Below are 15265 nucleotides of genomic sequence, written 5' to 3' on the forward strand. Positions count from 1 at the left end.
GTATCTATTTTCTAAACTGGGAGCAGCCTGTTCTTTCAGCAAGCTATCAAGATCATGTTCCAAGGTCAACGTTAAGCCAGCCTTATGGAATCGCCTGGCAAGCTTGCGCATTTTTCTTTGGTGCAGGGCCTGAAGTGCAGAGGGTACAATGCAAATCTCTAAGACTCTGAGACACTTACCCTGCTACACCTTTAAGGATAGCTTCTCTCTCCTCTACATTCTTTCTACTCAGACTCCCAGTCAACAGATTCTTCTCTGTGATGGATAATAGTTGGAGTCAGCCTGACTAGATTTAGAACCCCTCAGGAGAGTAAGGAAACATCAGAATATTAACTAAGGATGTTACACACGAAGTGCTCATGTGACGCATAATGGCTAGTCACGTTAACCTCCCAACATGGCAATAAGCCTACAACATTACAGAAGATGAGACTGTCCCCATCTCCCATGCAAACTGAAACATTGGACAGCCAGAGAGTAGAAGAAAGCCAAGCAATGTTTCTCAACTTGATGAAGATACATCTTCTTTTCTTCTCATGGAAATGTTATTTTTTTTCATGGAAACTTGTAGTCAGATAAACTTGGGCATGACAGATTTGTTTATTTTCTTTTACAATATTGAATACAGTAATTTGATGGGGATAGAGAATAGTTTACTAATTTTTTTTAAAACTGATTTCTTTTTTACTTTATTTTTTGAGATGGGGTTTCCTCTGTGTAGCCCCAGCTGTCCTGGAATTCACTATGTAGACCAGGCTGTCCTAGAGCTCACCGAGATCTGCCTGCTTTTGTTGCCCAAGTGCTAGGATTAATGGCATGTGCCACCATGCCTGGGAGCTTACTATATTCTTTGTATATTCTAGAACCATATTTATTGAAAGTTATTCTGATAAGAACTGTTATATAAACATTTAACTAAAAATTTAGGAAAACTATCTTTCTTGCTTTGTCCAGTACATGATTCCTAAAAATTTATAAAAGTTGACATAGTTTTGTTAAAAGAATTTTGTAAAAAACATAGCTAGTACATATATTTTGAAGATTGTGTTTTTAAATATTCTTATAGGTAACCGTATTTCACCCAGATTTTTTAAAGGGACATGATTTTGGTTTCGAGTATGTGAACTTTGGAGTGTTCAGGTGAAGTTATGTTATTACCCAACTATCTATGACTGTAGGTAGATTATCTCAAGATGGCATTGTTAATAGATTCATGATGCATACAAATGTTGTACAGATATTCATTATCTCAGGTGTTATATCTGATAGAACTTTCTCTTTTAACTGCCGCTTTTAAAAGTGTTTCTCTTAAAAAATTTATTTTAGTTTTCATTCTGTGTACATGTATATGTGTGTGCTTGTGGGTTTGTGGATGTGTGAGTGTAGGTGCCCATGGAGTTCAGAAAAGAGCATCAGATTCTCTGGAGCTGGAGTTACAGGCAATTGTATACTGCCCATTGTGCTGTGGGTGCTGAGATCCGAACTCGGGTCTTCTGCATGAGCACTCCATGCTTCAACCACTGAGCAATCTCTGCAGTTCCCAAATATTTCTCTATTATATTTTTCTGTAATACACTGAAGGTATAAGAATGATATTTTGTATGCAATAATTACCACAGTCAAGCAAATGAACAGATCCATCTACCTCCTTACAAAAGTCATCACTATCAGAAAGACAGAATGTTCTAGCCAGAGAAGAGAATTGATTCTGGCTTCTTTAGTTAAGTGAGTCTGAGTAACTTGGCAAAAACAACCTCACTATAGATGCCAGATATAATCATCTGAGTTAAGTCTAGCCAGCCCTTGCTTAACGTGGGATCACGGTTCTAGCCCCTCCATGGAGTACTATTTGTGCATACCTTTCCCTATACTTTAAATCATCTTTTGGTACAAATGCTACAGAAATAACTATTACACAATTTTATTTAGGGAATAATGACAGGTTAAAAAATCTCATACATGTTCAATATAAACATACTTTAAAAAATATTTTCAATACAAAGTTAGTCAGATCCATACAGGCCACAGACAAACTTGCAGGGGCACTGTACTGGTAGTTGTTGAGCATAAAAGGTCATGGCAATAATCTGAATTCATCCCTTTGATCTTTTAAAACCCAGCAAAATGATCCAAATAGAGGGCAGAGAGTTGCTTTTATTTTTAGATCATCAAAAATACTAAACTGTTAGTTGGGGTGAGCGATGAAGAAAGAAAAACAGACTCAAACTATGACTAACAAGGCCTGCTGTGCGTGAGTCACTGAGGGAGCCAAGTGAGGCCTCTGGAAGCAGGAGGGAAAGCATTTAGAAGCCACATCATCCTTGAGCTTTGGATGGTCTGCTCTCTCCACTGAACTATTTCAGCACTTGGATGGAGCCCCCTGGAGAGGTCAGGCGGCTTGAAGAGCTCTTCTTCTTTCTGGGAGGCATGTTTTCACTGACCTCATGACCTTGGGGAAGTGTTGAGGAATGACATGCTTAGGTGTGAACAGGAAACAGTTGGCAGCCTAGGCAGCATTGGGGAGGGGGGCTGTTCATTTCTAAGTTGCTGTATTGAATTGCACAGCTTTTCTTCTCCAAGGAGGGAACCAGCTTGGCAAAGAAGGAAAGGAACACCACCCCTCATCCCCTGCCCCCGCTTCACTTCTATAAACTGGAAAGGGATGATCCTCATAAACAAGACAGAAAATGAAAAACACACCAAGCTGACTGACCATAGAAGTTCAGACTTCAGCCTGTCTTGCATTGCTTTTTTGGAGTAAAATCAGGGAGAGTTTGTGTTTAAAGATGTCCAGCTGCTTAGACCTAACACAGAAACTTATAATCTATAAGATGCTGTTCTTCTGAGAAATATGATAACAAAGAATTCAGCAGAAATTCCTGAATGCATACTTCATGTGTGTGGAAGGGGGCAGGGAAGAGAGGCTCAGAGGGTCAATTGTCTAGGCTTCTCCAGTTGTGGAATTGCAAGCACACATCAGGGTTTTTTTTGTTGTTGTTGTTGTTTGTTTGTTTGTTTGTTTTGTGTGTGTGTGTATGTGTGAATTCTGGAGATCAAACTCAAGATCTTATGCTACTAAGCCAAGCTCTTTGCTGGTTGAGCTCTTCTGCTGGTATGGATGCATACCTCTTAAAGATATTTCGCTCTGCTTTTTCAATTTCTTATAGAGATCAGGCTACTTACATGGGGAGAATACCATAATGCTTGATCTAACCTGGAAAGTTTCCCCAGTGATTGAGACTAGTAATGAGGGTAGAGGATGGCAAGACAGAGAAGATACTTGGACAACATTTCATTGCCTAATTGCTATGGTCAATGTCCAGTGCTGGAGACAGCTAGCCATCAGGTAGTTAAAAAGAACTCTTGTCAGAGACTGGGGAAGAATGTAGCTGAAAAACACATGGTGTGAGACAATTTGGATCCCCAGAAACCACGTAAAAGTTGGAAGTAAAAGCTTGCATCTGTAATCCCAGAGCCGCTACAGGGATGTGGGAGGCAGAGATGGGGAGTCTCCAAAGCTGCTGTGTACAGTAGGCATGAGACACTGTTTCAAATAATGTAGAAAGCAAGGCTAGACATCTAAGGTTGTCCTCTGACCTCCACACATGCACTGTGGCACCCCACCCTTGTCCATGTACACATACACACATCACAGAGAGAAGGGGAGGGGGAGGGAGGGAGAAGGAGGAGGAGGAGGAGGAGGAGAGGAGGAGGAGGAGGAGGAGGAGGAGGAGGAGGAGGAGGAGGAGGAGGAAGAAGAAGAAGAAGAAGAAGAAGAAGAAGAAGAAGAAGAAGAAGAAGAAGAAGAAGAAGAGAGAGAGAGATTTAAAAAATAAAGAAAGCTGATCACATCTTAGACCTTCCCGGTGCCCCCCACACACACCAGTCTGAGAGAACCTGCATGTGAAATAGAGAATTCTCTTCAATTTCCTGTTCTTCACCATATTCACACTGAGGAACTTATTCTCATGTCACCCTGGTCCCAACATCCAGTCCTCCAAAATAACACTGGCTAATTCTTTAATTTTCCTCAATCACTTGAATTTCCTTCAAAATGGTATTGTTTTCCCTTCGCCTAAATAGTAGTGATGAAAGAATAATTTATTGAAAATATGTCATATAGCTTAAGAAAACGGAAGAAAGGATTGCCATTTCAAAATAAGCCAAAATAAGCCACGATCTTTACAATGGCATTTGTTGGTTGATTGTTAAGGTTGTAGAGTTGGCTCTCTGTTGCTGTGACAAATGCCCAAGAAACACAACACAGCAAGGAAGACAGACTCATCTCAGCTCATGGCTTCAGAGGTCTGAGGCTATAGTCCTCTGGCCTCCTCTCTTGGATGTAATTCAACATATGGATGTCTGGCTATCAGAGTGTGTGGACGAGGCTGCTCTCTTCTGCTATGAAACAGAAAGGAAAAAGGGGGCAGGGGTTCAACATCTCCTTCAAGGCCACATGCTTGATGATGCAGCTTCTTCTAGGTTCTACTTCCTAAAGCTTTTGTAGCTCCCCAACCTTACCAAGATTTCCAACCAGCACTTTCATGCATGAGGCTTTGAAAACATTCAAGATTCAAGCTATTGTGCTTACTTGATGATGACTCATTTGCTTTCTCTTCAAGGACTAGAGAACATAATGTTTACAAACCATGGGCTTTGGTGTAAGACCAACAGGGGTACAGTTCTAACTCTCAGCTGAATATAACATGTGGACAGTCTTGGGTCAGTGGAATGACAGTTTTAGTAGGTAAAGGTGCGTGCCAGTTCAGTCTTTGAGTTCGATGACCTGAGTTCCATCCTTGAGAGCTAAACCATGGAAAGAGAGAGCCAACTCACTCTCTTATCTATGCCATGGCATGACTGTACCCACACACTTATGCAAAATAAATAAATGAAATATAATTTAAAAAAGAAAAATGTGGGCAGTTTTAACTATGTAGTTGGAATGATGACTAGTGAATAAGCATTTATATAATCAATCCTGCCGATTACATGCTAATATATTGATAATCTGGCTCTTCAAGGATATTTGACTTCTGGTTTAAGGATCCAGCATAGTTTGTATGAGTGTCTTGGACCCACAAACAACTTTTCTTACTACACATCTATCAATCTGCTGTCCATTTATAGAGAATGTTATGATGTTATAGATCTGATGTTATGAAGTCTAAAACTTCTTAATCTTGTCTGCTCCTGTCTATAAGAACAGGATAAATCCTGGAGCACCTTCAAAGAGTATCATTGGAGCTCAGATTAGTTATCTGTCACTATCTCACAAACCAGCTCAAAGCTGAGTGAATTAAAACAATAACTGTTAGTAGTCACAATCTGTGGAGTTAACTGGATGGTTTTGCCAATTTGAGCCAGGATTGACAAACACTGGCCTAGTCTACTCTTATGGCTGGCAGCTGGGGTAGGTTCTAGTTAATTCAGAATAGCTTTTCTCATATGTTCTGTGGTTTGGGGCTTTTACTGGGGGGAAAGATGGACCATGTTTCTTTCTTCCTCCAGTGTCCTAAGGTTTCTATTGCTGTGATGAGACACCATGACTACAGTGACTCTTATAAAGGAAAATATTTAATTGGGGCTGGCTTACAGTTCAGAGGTTCAGTCCATTATCATCATGGTAGGGAGCATGGAGGAGTGCACACAGACTTGGTGCTGGAGAAGGAGCCAAGAGTTCTACATCTTGATTGGCAGGCAGCAGGAAGTAGAAGAGACACTGGGCCTGGCTTGAGCACCTGAAACCTCAAAAGGCCTAGGGACAGGGAACTTGTGTCTCTGCAGTTCTTTCCTCATGCCCGTTGATCATAACTGAAATGCTTTATCCTTCCAGACTACCAACGTGGTGTATGAGGAAAGGGTAATCTAGTTTTGCCTTTTATTTCTCCCATACCTATCAGGTTTCCTCAGGGTCCATTCAAGAGAGTGTGAAAGACCGGGTGATTGACTCAAGACTCCAGCTGTTTATCACCAAGCCGGGACTCTACACGTGCATCGCCACCAATAAACATGGAGAGAAATTCAGTACCGCCAAGGCTGCAGCCACTGTCAGCATAGTAGGTAAGTGCTGCTTGTTTGCACTGCTCCAGGAGAGGGCCAGCTGGCACTCCACAACATCTGGACTAGAGACAGCCTCTTTTACCACCCCAGTCCCTTTGAGGCGAACATTTTGACACTCTTGAGTGATGGAGACATAGACTGTAACTTTGTTGTATCAAAAATTAAATCTCAAAATTCTTGTTCAAATGATGGATACCAATTTATAAGACCTTATTTTTTCTCTCTTTCTTTCCTTTTCTTTCTGTTTTCCTTCCCTCTGCCCATCTCCTCTCTGTCCCTATCCACAAGTCCTCCCTCCTTCCCCCTGCTTCTGTCTCCCTCCTTTCTTCTGCCCCATCATTCCTTGCCCCCTTCTCCCTGAGTTCCTTCCTTCCTTTCCTCCCTTCCTCCTTTTCACACCTCCTCCCCCACCCTCATCTGGATTAAGCAAACTTCCCAAGGCTCTCAGAAAGGAGAGAGATATTTAACATGGCTGAACCAATTTCCACATGGCTGTTTCTTGAAGGCATTTTTACAGTGTGTGTGTGTATGTGTGTGTGTGTGTGTGTGTGTTTCCACTTCCTGTGTTTATCTACGTGACAGCAGGACTTGCAGGTATTTTCGTGGGGAACAGCTGACACATGGGTTTCTAGGCTATCTACATTGTATTATGAAGCGTTATTTTTAAAAGTTAAATATCTAAAAGGCTTCTAGGCACATTTGTGGAATTCCTCAAGGTGGAAATAATCCTTGTATCAGGAAATGCCAGGCATGTTAGGCTCATGGCAGCCCTACTGTTCAAGGACCAGTTGAGAGGTGGTTGGCCTGACATGTGAGGCCAGCACTGGAGGACTCAGGGCTAGCTCCTGGGGCCTGCTGTTTCTTATTACAAACTATTCCTTTGATCTCCCTGATGGAGAACTTTCCAATAGTGCCTATGATTTTTAATTTAAAATGAGTAGAGGCCAAAGAGTGTAAGTAGCAGTAGACAAGGCCGGACCTTGGGGACATGTCCACAAAGGCGAGAAATAGGCTGCCCTACCATCACCTTAGAGGATATGTCTGTCTACAGGGTCTTTGGTCACTGCATCAGTTCAAGGATACCATTTTATCCAGGCAATGAGAAGATGCCAAAAAGCAAATTCAATTCAATATGCTAAAGAGAGTAATAAAATGATTACCACTTATACTGCACTCTGCTGTTTATAATGGGCTTTATATGCATTGATTAAATAAGATGGTTGTGGCCCATTCTGTGGAGCAGAATAGAAACTAAAACTGATTAACAAGGGACCTTGCTTTCCAAGGACCACCATCGAGAAGGGAAGCTTGTCAGCCATGTGCATGCTGGCGCAGACTCTGTTCTGTCCCACAAATACTGACTGCACAACAGGAAAGCTCAAAAGGAGAGAGACCATTTGGATGGACATGGCTAGGAGATGGAGAGGTCGAAGTGTGTTCAGAAGGTAACTAGTCATTGTGGTGGAGACCAGGAGGAGGTAGAAAGTAGCAAGACAGGTTTGAAATGTGAAATGCAGCCAGCTTATGAAGAGCCTGCATTGGGTTAATTCATTCCTCCATAAATGGGAAGTCATTTCTTCATTGTAGAGGAGGAATTGAGTGCTATGGCCAGATATACCCTTCAGCAAATCAGCACATAGGAAGTGACATGAGGCTGGCGAGCGTGCCCAGCTGGAGACTACTCCATGAGCCTAGAATACACTGGCAATGATAGGCACTGAGACTAGAAGATGGTTGTAGAGACAGCACTATGAGCAACAAGGAAAGAATCTAGGAAAACAGCTATTGCTACCCCACAACAAAGCACATTCATCCCATGGCATGATCTTGCAGAAACTATAAAGGCCACTGAGCACAACTGGCATGTGTCTTACAGAGTAGAACCATCTCTCTGTCCCTGTCCAAACCAGCAAGAACCAGATCCAATTCCTTTAACAATGGAATATACCAACAGAGAGATGCATAATCCTAACATGTACTGATAACTTCTTTCAAAAAATTAAACAATTGTGATGGGGTGTGTGGGTGTGCACATGCCATGGTGTACATAGAGGTCACTTCAGTTCTATATTTCCATCTTCATGTGCATTCTGGAGCTGGAACTCAGACTGTCAGTGAAGCAAGCACTTTTACCCACTGAAACAACCACCTTGCCCTCCCAGTGGAATCTTCCTGTGGTACAGAGCTCTGTAAATTATGAGATAGTCAATATAGAAGGCAATGTCCAGGGGCAAGGGATAGGGATAACCAGCTAGGAAAGACCAGAGAAAACCACAGTGGGACAGGGATGGGATAGAGGGAGTGATGCCTAGCTTGGCAGGCAGCAGCAGAGATGGGTTTTCAAACTGCTGTAGCAGCAGAGCTGAATGCAGATGACTGATGAACATCAGTCACCTTGGTAGGACCAATGGCCATCAAGACTGGTACCAGGGATGATGTCACTAGTCCACAGGTCTGACAATAAGGTTGTGTGAAAGTCACTTTAGAGTTGGGAAGAATGGGTTCCTAAGAATGAGACTTGAAACTATCCCGGAAAGTGTGCTTTATAAGAGTTGGAAAAGGACCATCAAGGTAGAGCACACAGCAGCAGAAAGGGTTTCGTCTATAACCCTGCTAAGTCAGGCCCTTCCTGGCCCCACACCTTCCTCTGAACTTCATGAGAAATGCCTGAATCTGTCTCTCTGCATTGCCATAATGTTGCCCAATGTTGGGGTTCAAGCAAAGAAATGTGAGTATAGAGAAAAAACAGAAAAGAAAAAAGACTTAGAAGGACTATGGTGGCCATGGTCAGTGAGAGCCATGCCCATCTGTTGGGGGAAATCACTACATATCCTGTGCTGTCACCTGCCCTTGTTCCCAGCTCCTCATCTGTCCTCTGGTAGGTGTTACTGATTCTCTCACCTTCCTCCACTCTCCCCCAGGCAGCCCTAATGAGTATCTATAGTGTGGTTGACCTCTCATTTACAGGGCTTTATGGCATTTTCTCCTTAACTCTTCTTAATGGCTGGATGCCTCATAAAGACCTTTCTGGAATCCCAAAGAAACCACCTTCTAACTCTAGAGTTCTGCTTTGGTCAGTATTCCAGGGAGGGGAGGTCACTGTGATGAAAGAGATCTTTAGCACAGCATTAATTCAGGGGCTGGAGAGGGGACATATTTCTAGTCAGGACGTCCATACTCTCCTCAGATTTCCAGGAGCGGAATGACACCGGCTTTCCAGATGGTCCTGACTTTGATGGCCTCTGGTGGCATTGCTAGAAGTGGGGCTTCAGTCAGACAGAGTGTCTCCTCTTGCTCTCCCATCAGTGCCCCTCACCTCTGCTCCTGCCACCTTCTATTTCAGCCTTGCCTCCCCCCATGCCCTGCATCAGATCCCTGTCACAACCGTTGTTGTGCTTGGAAGCCTTGTCTGTTACTTACTCAGCAGCAGGAAAATGGGATGTGGAAAGACTGGTAAGCCATTATGTTTAGGGTTTTGTCTCATGCTATTTCTAGGGTTTGAAGGACAAAAGAAAGACCAGTCTTCACTTTCCCAGCAACCATGTATGTGTTGCCTAGACCCTCACCCGTTGTCTGAGAATACGTTTATTTCTGGGACATTTACACCTGATAGTAGTCATCAAAAGGAGCCATAAAAGTTCCTGAGCCTCTCCCCATGAACCAGGAAACTTAGTTCCCTTTCCTCACAACCCCAAAAGGCTCAAGTTATGATTTAATCTCACATGATATTTATTTAGCAAGATGTCTTCTAGAACCCTCAGCCCTGGGGTAGAGAACAAGACAGCCATGATCCTTGGAATGTGCATGGTCCTGGATCAGCCAGGGACCATCAGAATAATCACAGAGTTACACACAGCTGCATTTCCTACTTTCAGTGGCATTAGTAAGTCCTTGTTCTAGCTTCATTTCTGGTCATGTGACAAATAGCCTGGCCAAAACAATTTAGGAGAGAAAAGGAAGTTGTTTCCTCTGTTACTGAGGGAAGTCAAGGCAGGAGCTTGCAGACATACCTGCTTGCTATTCCACACAGCTCTGACTAGGAACTCACTTCTCAGCCAAGAAGGACAGTGAAGGATAATGCTTGCTAGCTGGGTCTCCAGCCAGCTTATACTCAGTTGGCTTTCTTATTATACAGCCCAGAAACATCTGCCTAGGGATGGTGCTGCCCACAGTGGGCTGGTCCCTCCTATAAATTAACAAGATAATCTCCCACAGGCCAATCTGCTCTAGGCAATTCCACTATTAGAGATCTCAGATGACTCTAGGCTGGTCAAGTTGGCAGTTAGAGCTAACCAGGACCATCTCTTATATCAGTGAGTTCCAGGGTTCTGAGCCGCTTACTTAGTCTCATAAAACTGGGATAAACCTGTGGTTATTTCTTCCTCCTACTACCATTTCATGCTTCATACAAAATGAGTAGAGAGATCATTCTCTACAGAGTGCTCTGGTATTCCATTGTAATGTTATCTGGATTTCAGAGTGACGAAAAGTTCTTTGTGTTTGCCCTTATCAAAAAGGGAAGGAATAAATGAACACCAGCCCATAGCCACACTCAATTGCTAGCAGATGTTCTGCAGTGAGATGTACAAGGCACAACCAGGAAGCTTTCTGGCATTACAAATGATGTGTGTTTCCAAAGAGGACCATTATTTTACTGATTTTTCCAGATAATTTAAAAAATACTGCAAATATGTTGGAAATTTCAGAAATTGAAAAAAGACATCTAGTTTGGGAAATAAAGTAATTTATTATAAAGTACAAGTTTCATGGACTCCATTGCTGGCTCCTTAACCATCCAGATAGGGGAAAAAAAGAAAGGAGAGAGAGAGAGGAGGGAGGAGGAAGAGAAAGGAGAAAGGGAGAGGAAAGAAGAGGGGGGTGTGAAGAGGCACGTCTGTGCTTTCGTTACAGAAACACCTGTATCCAGTGACTGAACCCCCGATGTTCTTAGAGTCACCTTGAATTGTCATTGCTTCTCTTTGCACACTTGTCCTCAACCTGGGAGTGTATCTCAGTGGCTTCTCCCCTCTCAGGTGCTGTGGCTGGGTCCTTTTCGGCATTTGCTCATGCCGTTAAGGACCCCATAGTAATTTAGAGTGGGGACATCATTACACACGTGACCTCAGCTTCCTCGTGGGTCAGTGTCTGCCTGCTCAGCTGCTCGTAGAATCTGCCTCTGTTCTTCCTCATCAGAGCCATTTCCTGTTGTCCTCTTCCATATGCGCCTGCCTGTATAGTGAAGAATTGTCGCGAGAGCCTTTGGGAGTTTTCATTCATCAAGGAGTCACTGCTTGCTTCTCTACAATTCAGGAAAATCTAAATCCTAATTCTTAAGTCAAAATTTGTGGAAAGGATTAGCAATGCCCCCCCTCTTCCTTTTTCCATGTTCCATGTATTTTGTCCTACATGTGTGTAGGTGAACGTGTGTGGGTGCCCAAATGGTGACTTGAAGTTGATGTTAGGAACTATTCTCATTGCACCTCCTCTGTACACATTGGAGCAGGGTCTCAAACCCTGAGTACACTAATTCAGCTAGTCTTGCTAGGCAGCTTGCCTTGGGGATCCCCTGCCTCTGCCTTCTGAGGCTGGGGTTACAGGCAGCCATCACAGCCTCTGGGCATTTATGTCGATGTCTAGGGCTCCAAACCTCCTCCACTCTCGTTTGGCAAGTGTTTTAACTGCTGAGCCATCTCCTCAGTCCCAGCAACATCTCTTAAATAAAAACGAGAACCCGTCAGCCTAACCTGCCTAACTCAGCAAAAAGAGTTAATAGATTTTATTTTTCAGAATGGAAATGAAGTCTGAGGCATTTCTATAATGACTGCCCAGTGACTCCCCTGGTGAAATGGATCTCACAGACTTTACATGGCTCTTGACACTTCTCTCATGGTCTCTCAGGGGCCTGCCAGTTCCCATTACTGAATGTAGTTATGAATGTGTCCTAAAGGGATACAGCTCTTCTTAGCACTAGAAAGATGCAGGCTCTGTCTCTCAGGCTAGCAATACATTAGGAAGGGACAGGAGTTTGGAGGTCTTTGTTGGCTAGCACCATGATCTGTATTAAAAGTGTGTGTGTGTGTGTGTGTGTGTGTGTGTGTGTGTGTGTGTGTGTGTTTGTATGTTTATTGTGAATTTCAGAACAAGCTTGAATGGCTTGTAAACTCAAGAGGAAACAGCAAGGTGGCAAAGTCTCAAGATGACATGTGCAGCCAGTGTATTGAAATCTAGACTTGACATGCATTTGGTCCCCAGTGACCAAAGAAATGATGCTTTCTAAAATCTTCTTTTCCTTTGGGGAACCATATCCATTCCAAGCTTTTAGGCAGCTTCTGCATCCAGTCTTATCAACCACTTTGAAATTCCTCTGCTTCGTTCCACCCACTGATAAGCAACAATTCTTTGAGGACCTTGGGGAACAGATGAAATATGGCCTGCTGGTGTTGTACAGCTAGCTCCCCTTCTTCCTCTGTTCTAGCTCCTTTAAATCAAAAGAGAAGAGGACTTCTAGAGGAAAGAGCAAATGGCTTTCCTGAGCAGACACTCAGTCCTCTCTGTGCTGCTGCTGCTGTTTCTCTGACTAATAATAATAATTCAGCTAGTGATTGAAAACCACATCCCAGTGCCAGTAACACCGATTAATATCTACCATCTGTCTATTCATATCTATCTATCCTCTATGATTTATCTATCACCTATCTATCTATCTATCTATCTATCTATCTATCTATCTCTATCTATCTATCTCTATCTATCTATCTATCTATCTATCTATCTATCTATCTATCTATCATCTCTTCTATTTTCCTATCTGCCTGTCTACCTTATTTATTAAATTAATTGCAAAATTTGATGAAATAGGTATTTTCTGTCATGTGTGACTGGTGGTGCTCATGGTAACCACCATCTGAAAAGATTACAGCTTTTGGGGGCAGTACCATCTTAATCTCCTCCAATTCTACCTGTAGTCTCCTACCTCCCAGTAGAAGCAGAGAACTTCTCAGCACCTTTGGTTTAAGTGGTTGAACTGTCAGATGAGTGTGTGCTGACTTGCTTCTGTTCTTTTTCTTTGTCTGTGGTTTCCTATGGGCATGCACTTCCTTTCCTGTTACCAGAGTGGAGGTAAGAAACCATTATTATTCCACTGTTTCATGTCACTTGGGTTTTTTTTTTTCTGATGCACCAATGATTTTTCTACAGAGCACTATAAACTTTTTGAGCACTTTTAATGTCTAAAGCCATTTAATATTTTATAAGTTGATGAAAAATAAAGTTAAAGGTAGCTAATGACAATTGAATATTTACTGTGTGTCAGATGCTCTACACAAGTTATTTGCATCCTTGGGATATCCCTGTCACATAGGGACCATGATTGTCTCCATTTTCAGAAAAGAAACTCTTTGCACTGGAAACTCACATTGGTAGAAATGATGCAAGTTTGAAATGCAACTCAAGACCCACTCCAAAACTCTCCTTCTAGTATTTTTCCAAAAGATTAAAAAATATCAACTTATAGAAGTTTTTATCTATAGTGTTTTATATTAAATTGACTTTCATAAAGATGCTATGTGGTAACCTGGCATAGAAGTTCATGCCTCTAATCCCAGAACCCCAAAGGCTGAGTCAGGAGGACTAGAAGCTTAAGACCAGACTGGGCTGCATAGTGTGTTTGAAGACAGCCTGGGCTATATAATGAATTTGAGGCCAATCTGTACTATATGACACTTTGTCTCAAGACAAGCAAATGAAAGAAAAAAATACCAATCAAACAATTCACTAGGTATGGTGGTATCTACTTGTCAGACATGGAACACAAAACCAGAAGGATCAGAATTCAAAACCAGCCTTGGCTTAATGAAATCCTGTCTTGAAAAAGCAAAAAACAAAAAAACAAAAAACAAAAAACAAAAAACAAAAAACAAAAACAAAAACAAAAACAAAACAAAAAAAACCACACACAAGTGAATAAACAAACCTCAAAAGCTTTAAAATTTTTATGGGTTAGCATAAGTACAAATGATTAACCCATAATATCAATAATGGGCATTGCAGTTAGTGTTATGATACCTGCTCCCATTTTAACAATACAGGGATTTTAGGGAGAGGTATTATTATTCATACTTTTCCATACAAGCTACCAGATGTAGCAAGGGTTGCTAGACACAGGTCACAAAGTGATAGGCCTCCATCAACATTTGGACAGACAGACTCCAGAACTCAGACTCACAACCACTGCACAGCAGTGTCCTACCCAGGAGACTAGAAACTGAGAATATAAAATCTAGACACTGATTTGAATTCCTTGGAGTAAAATAACTCAATGCACAATAACATGTGGTTCGTTCTAAATCTCATCTCTGATATACAGCTGTACCATTCTGTTGTGAGGTGACTTGTTAGTTCTTAAGTGGTTCTCACAGTGCTTAGAGGCAGTAGACTGACTCTTAAGAACTCAGCAGTGAAGCCCAGTGTCTACTGAAGGGCCATATGATATGAGCACGGTATGAGGTGAAACACAAGCCATTTGACAATAAGACACACATGCCACCTTTTGTTCCCATGCCTGTTAACATAACTGTTCTTCATGCCTCTTTTAAAACCAAGTACTCTATTCCTTGGAATATATTAGAAATAGAGACACAAAACCAATTTTACTGTCCCATGCCCCTGGAGGATTTATATTTGCCTGCACATAAAAATTAATTGTAAGATACCATTAATACTGAAACCAGAAATTCCAAGGGCTTCAAGAATTGACATAGATCATCTTCATGCAAATGAATTCAAATAAAGAAGTTTAAGCGTGCTGGTAGATAAATAAATGCTAATCAAAGAATAACTTCTAAGTGGTCATCTAACATGGGTCATCCCAAGCCTCAGAAGGTTGAGAAGAAGGGTGTGAAGTTTTGAGGCTGGCTAGGCAACACAGTGAGACCACATCTCAAAAAATAAAAAGAACCACCCCATCCACTTTTCTCTTGGATAATGTAAACATTCTCAAATGCTGATGGTAGTGAGAAAAATCGCTGGTTTTATAATTTTCAACTTAGAAATTTTATTAGTCTTAAAGTGGTTGTATCTATAGACAAAAATATCCACTTTTAGAAATCTATTCTAATGAAATAATAATATTTATGAACACTAGTTACAAGTGCTGAAACTCATTAATATACATATAAACATTATATGTATCTACTGATAAAGG

General features: G+C 41.8%; 1 protein-coding gene across 3 annotated transcripts in view; it reads left to right on the forward strand.

Moving 5' to 3' along the window:
- The window catches only part of Musk (muscle associated receptor tyrosine kinase), an 88965-nt gene that overhangs the window by 49727 nt on the left and 23973 nt on the right, over positions 1 to 15265 (forward strand). For all 3 annotated transcript variants that reach the window (XM_036179976.1, XM_036179975.1, XM_036179978.1), the window contains 2 exons: positions 5904 to 6063; positions 13176 to 13182. In XM_036179976.1, the coding sequence (XP_036035869.1) occupies positions 5904 to 6063; positions 13176 to 13182 (167 nt within the window). The remainder of the gene's footprint in view (positions 1 to 5903; positions 6064 to 13175; positions 13183 to 15265) is intronic.

This window comes from Onychomys torridus, chromosome 2, assembly GCF_903995425.1.
Source record: "Onychomys torridus chromosome 2, mOncTor1.1, whole genome shotgun sequence".
NCBI lineage: Eukaryota > Metazoa > Chordata > Mammalia > Rodentia > Cricetidae > Onychomys > Onychomys torridus.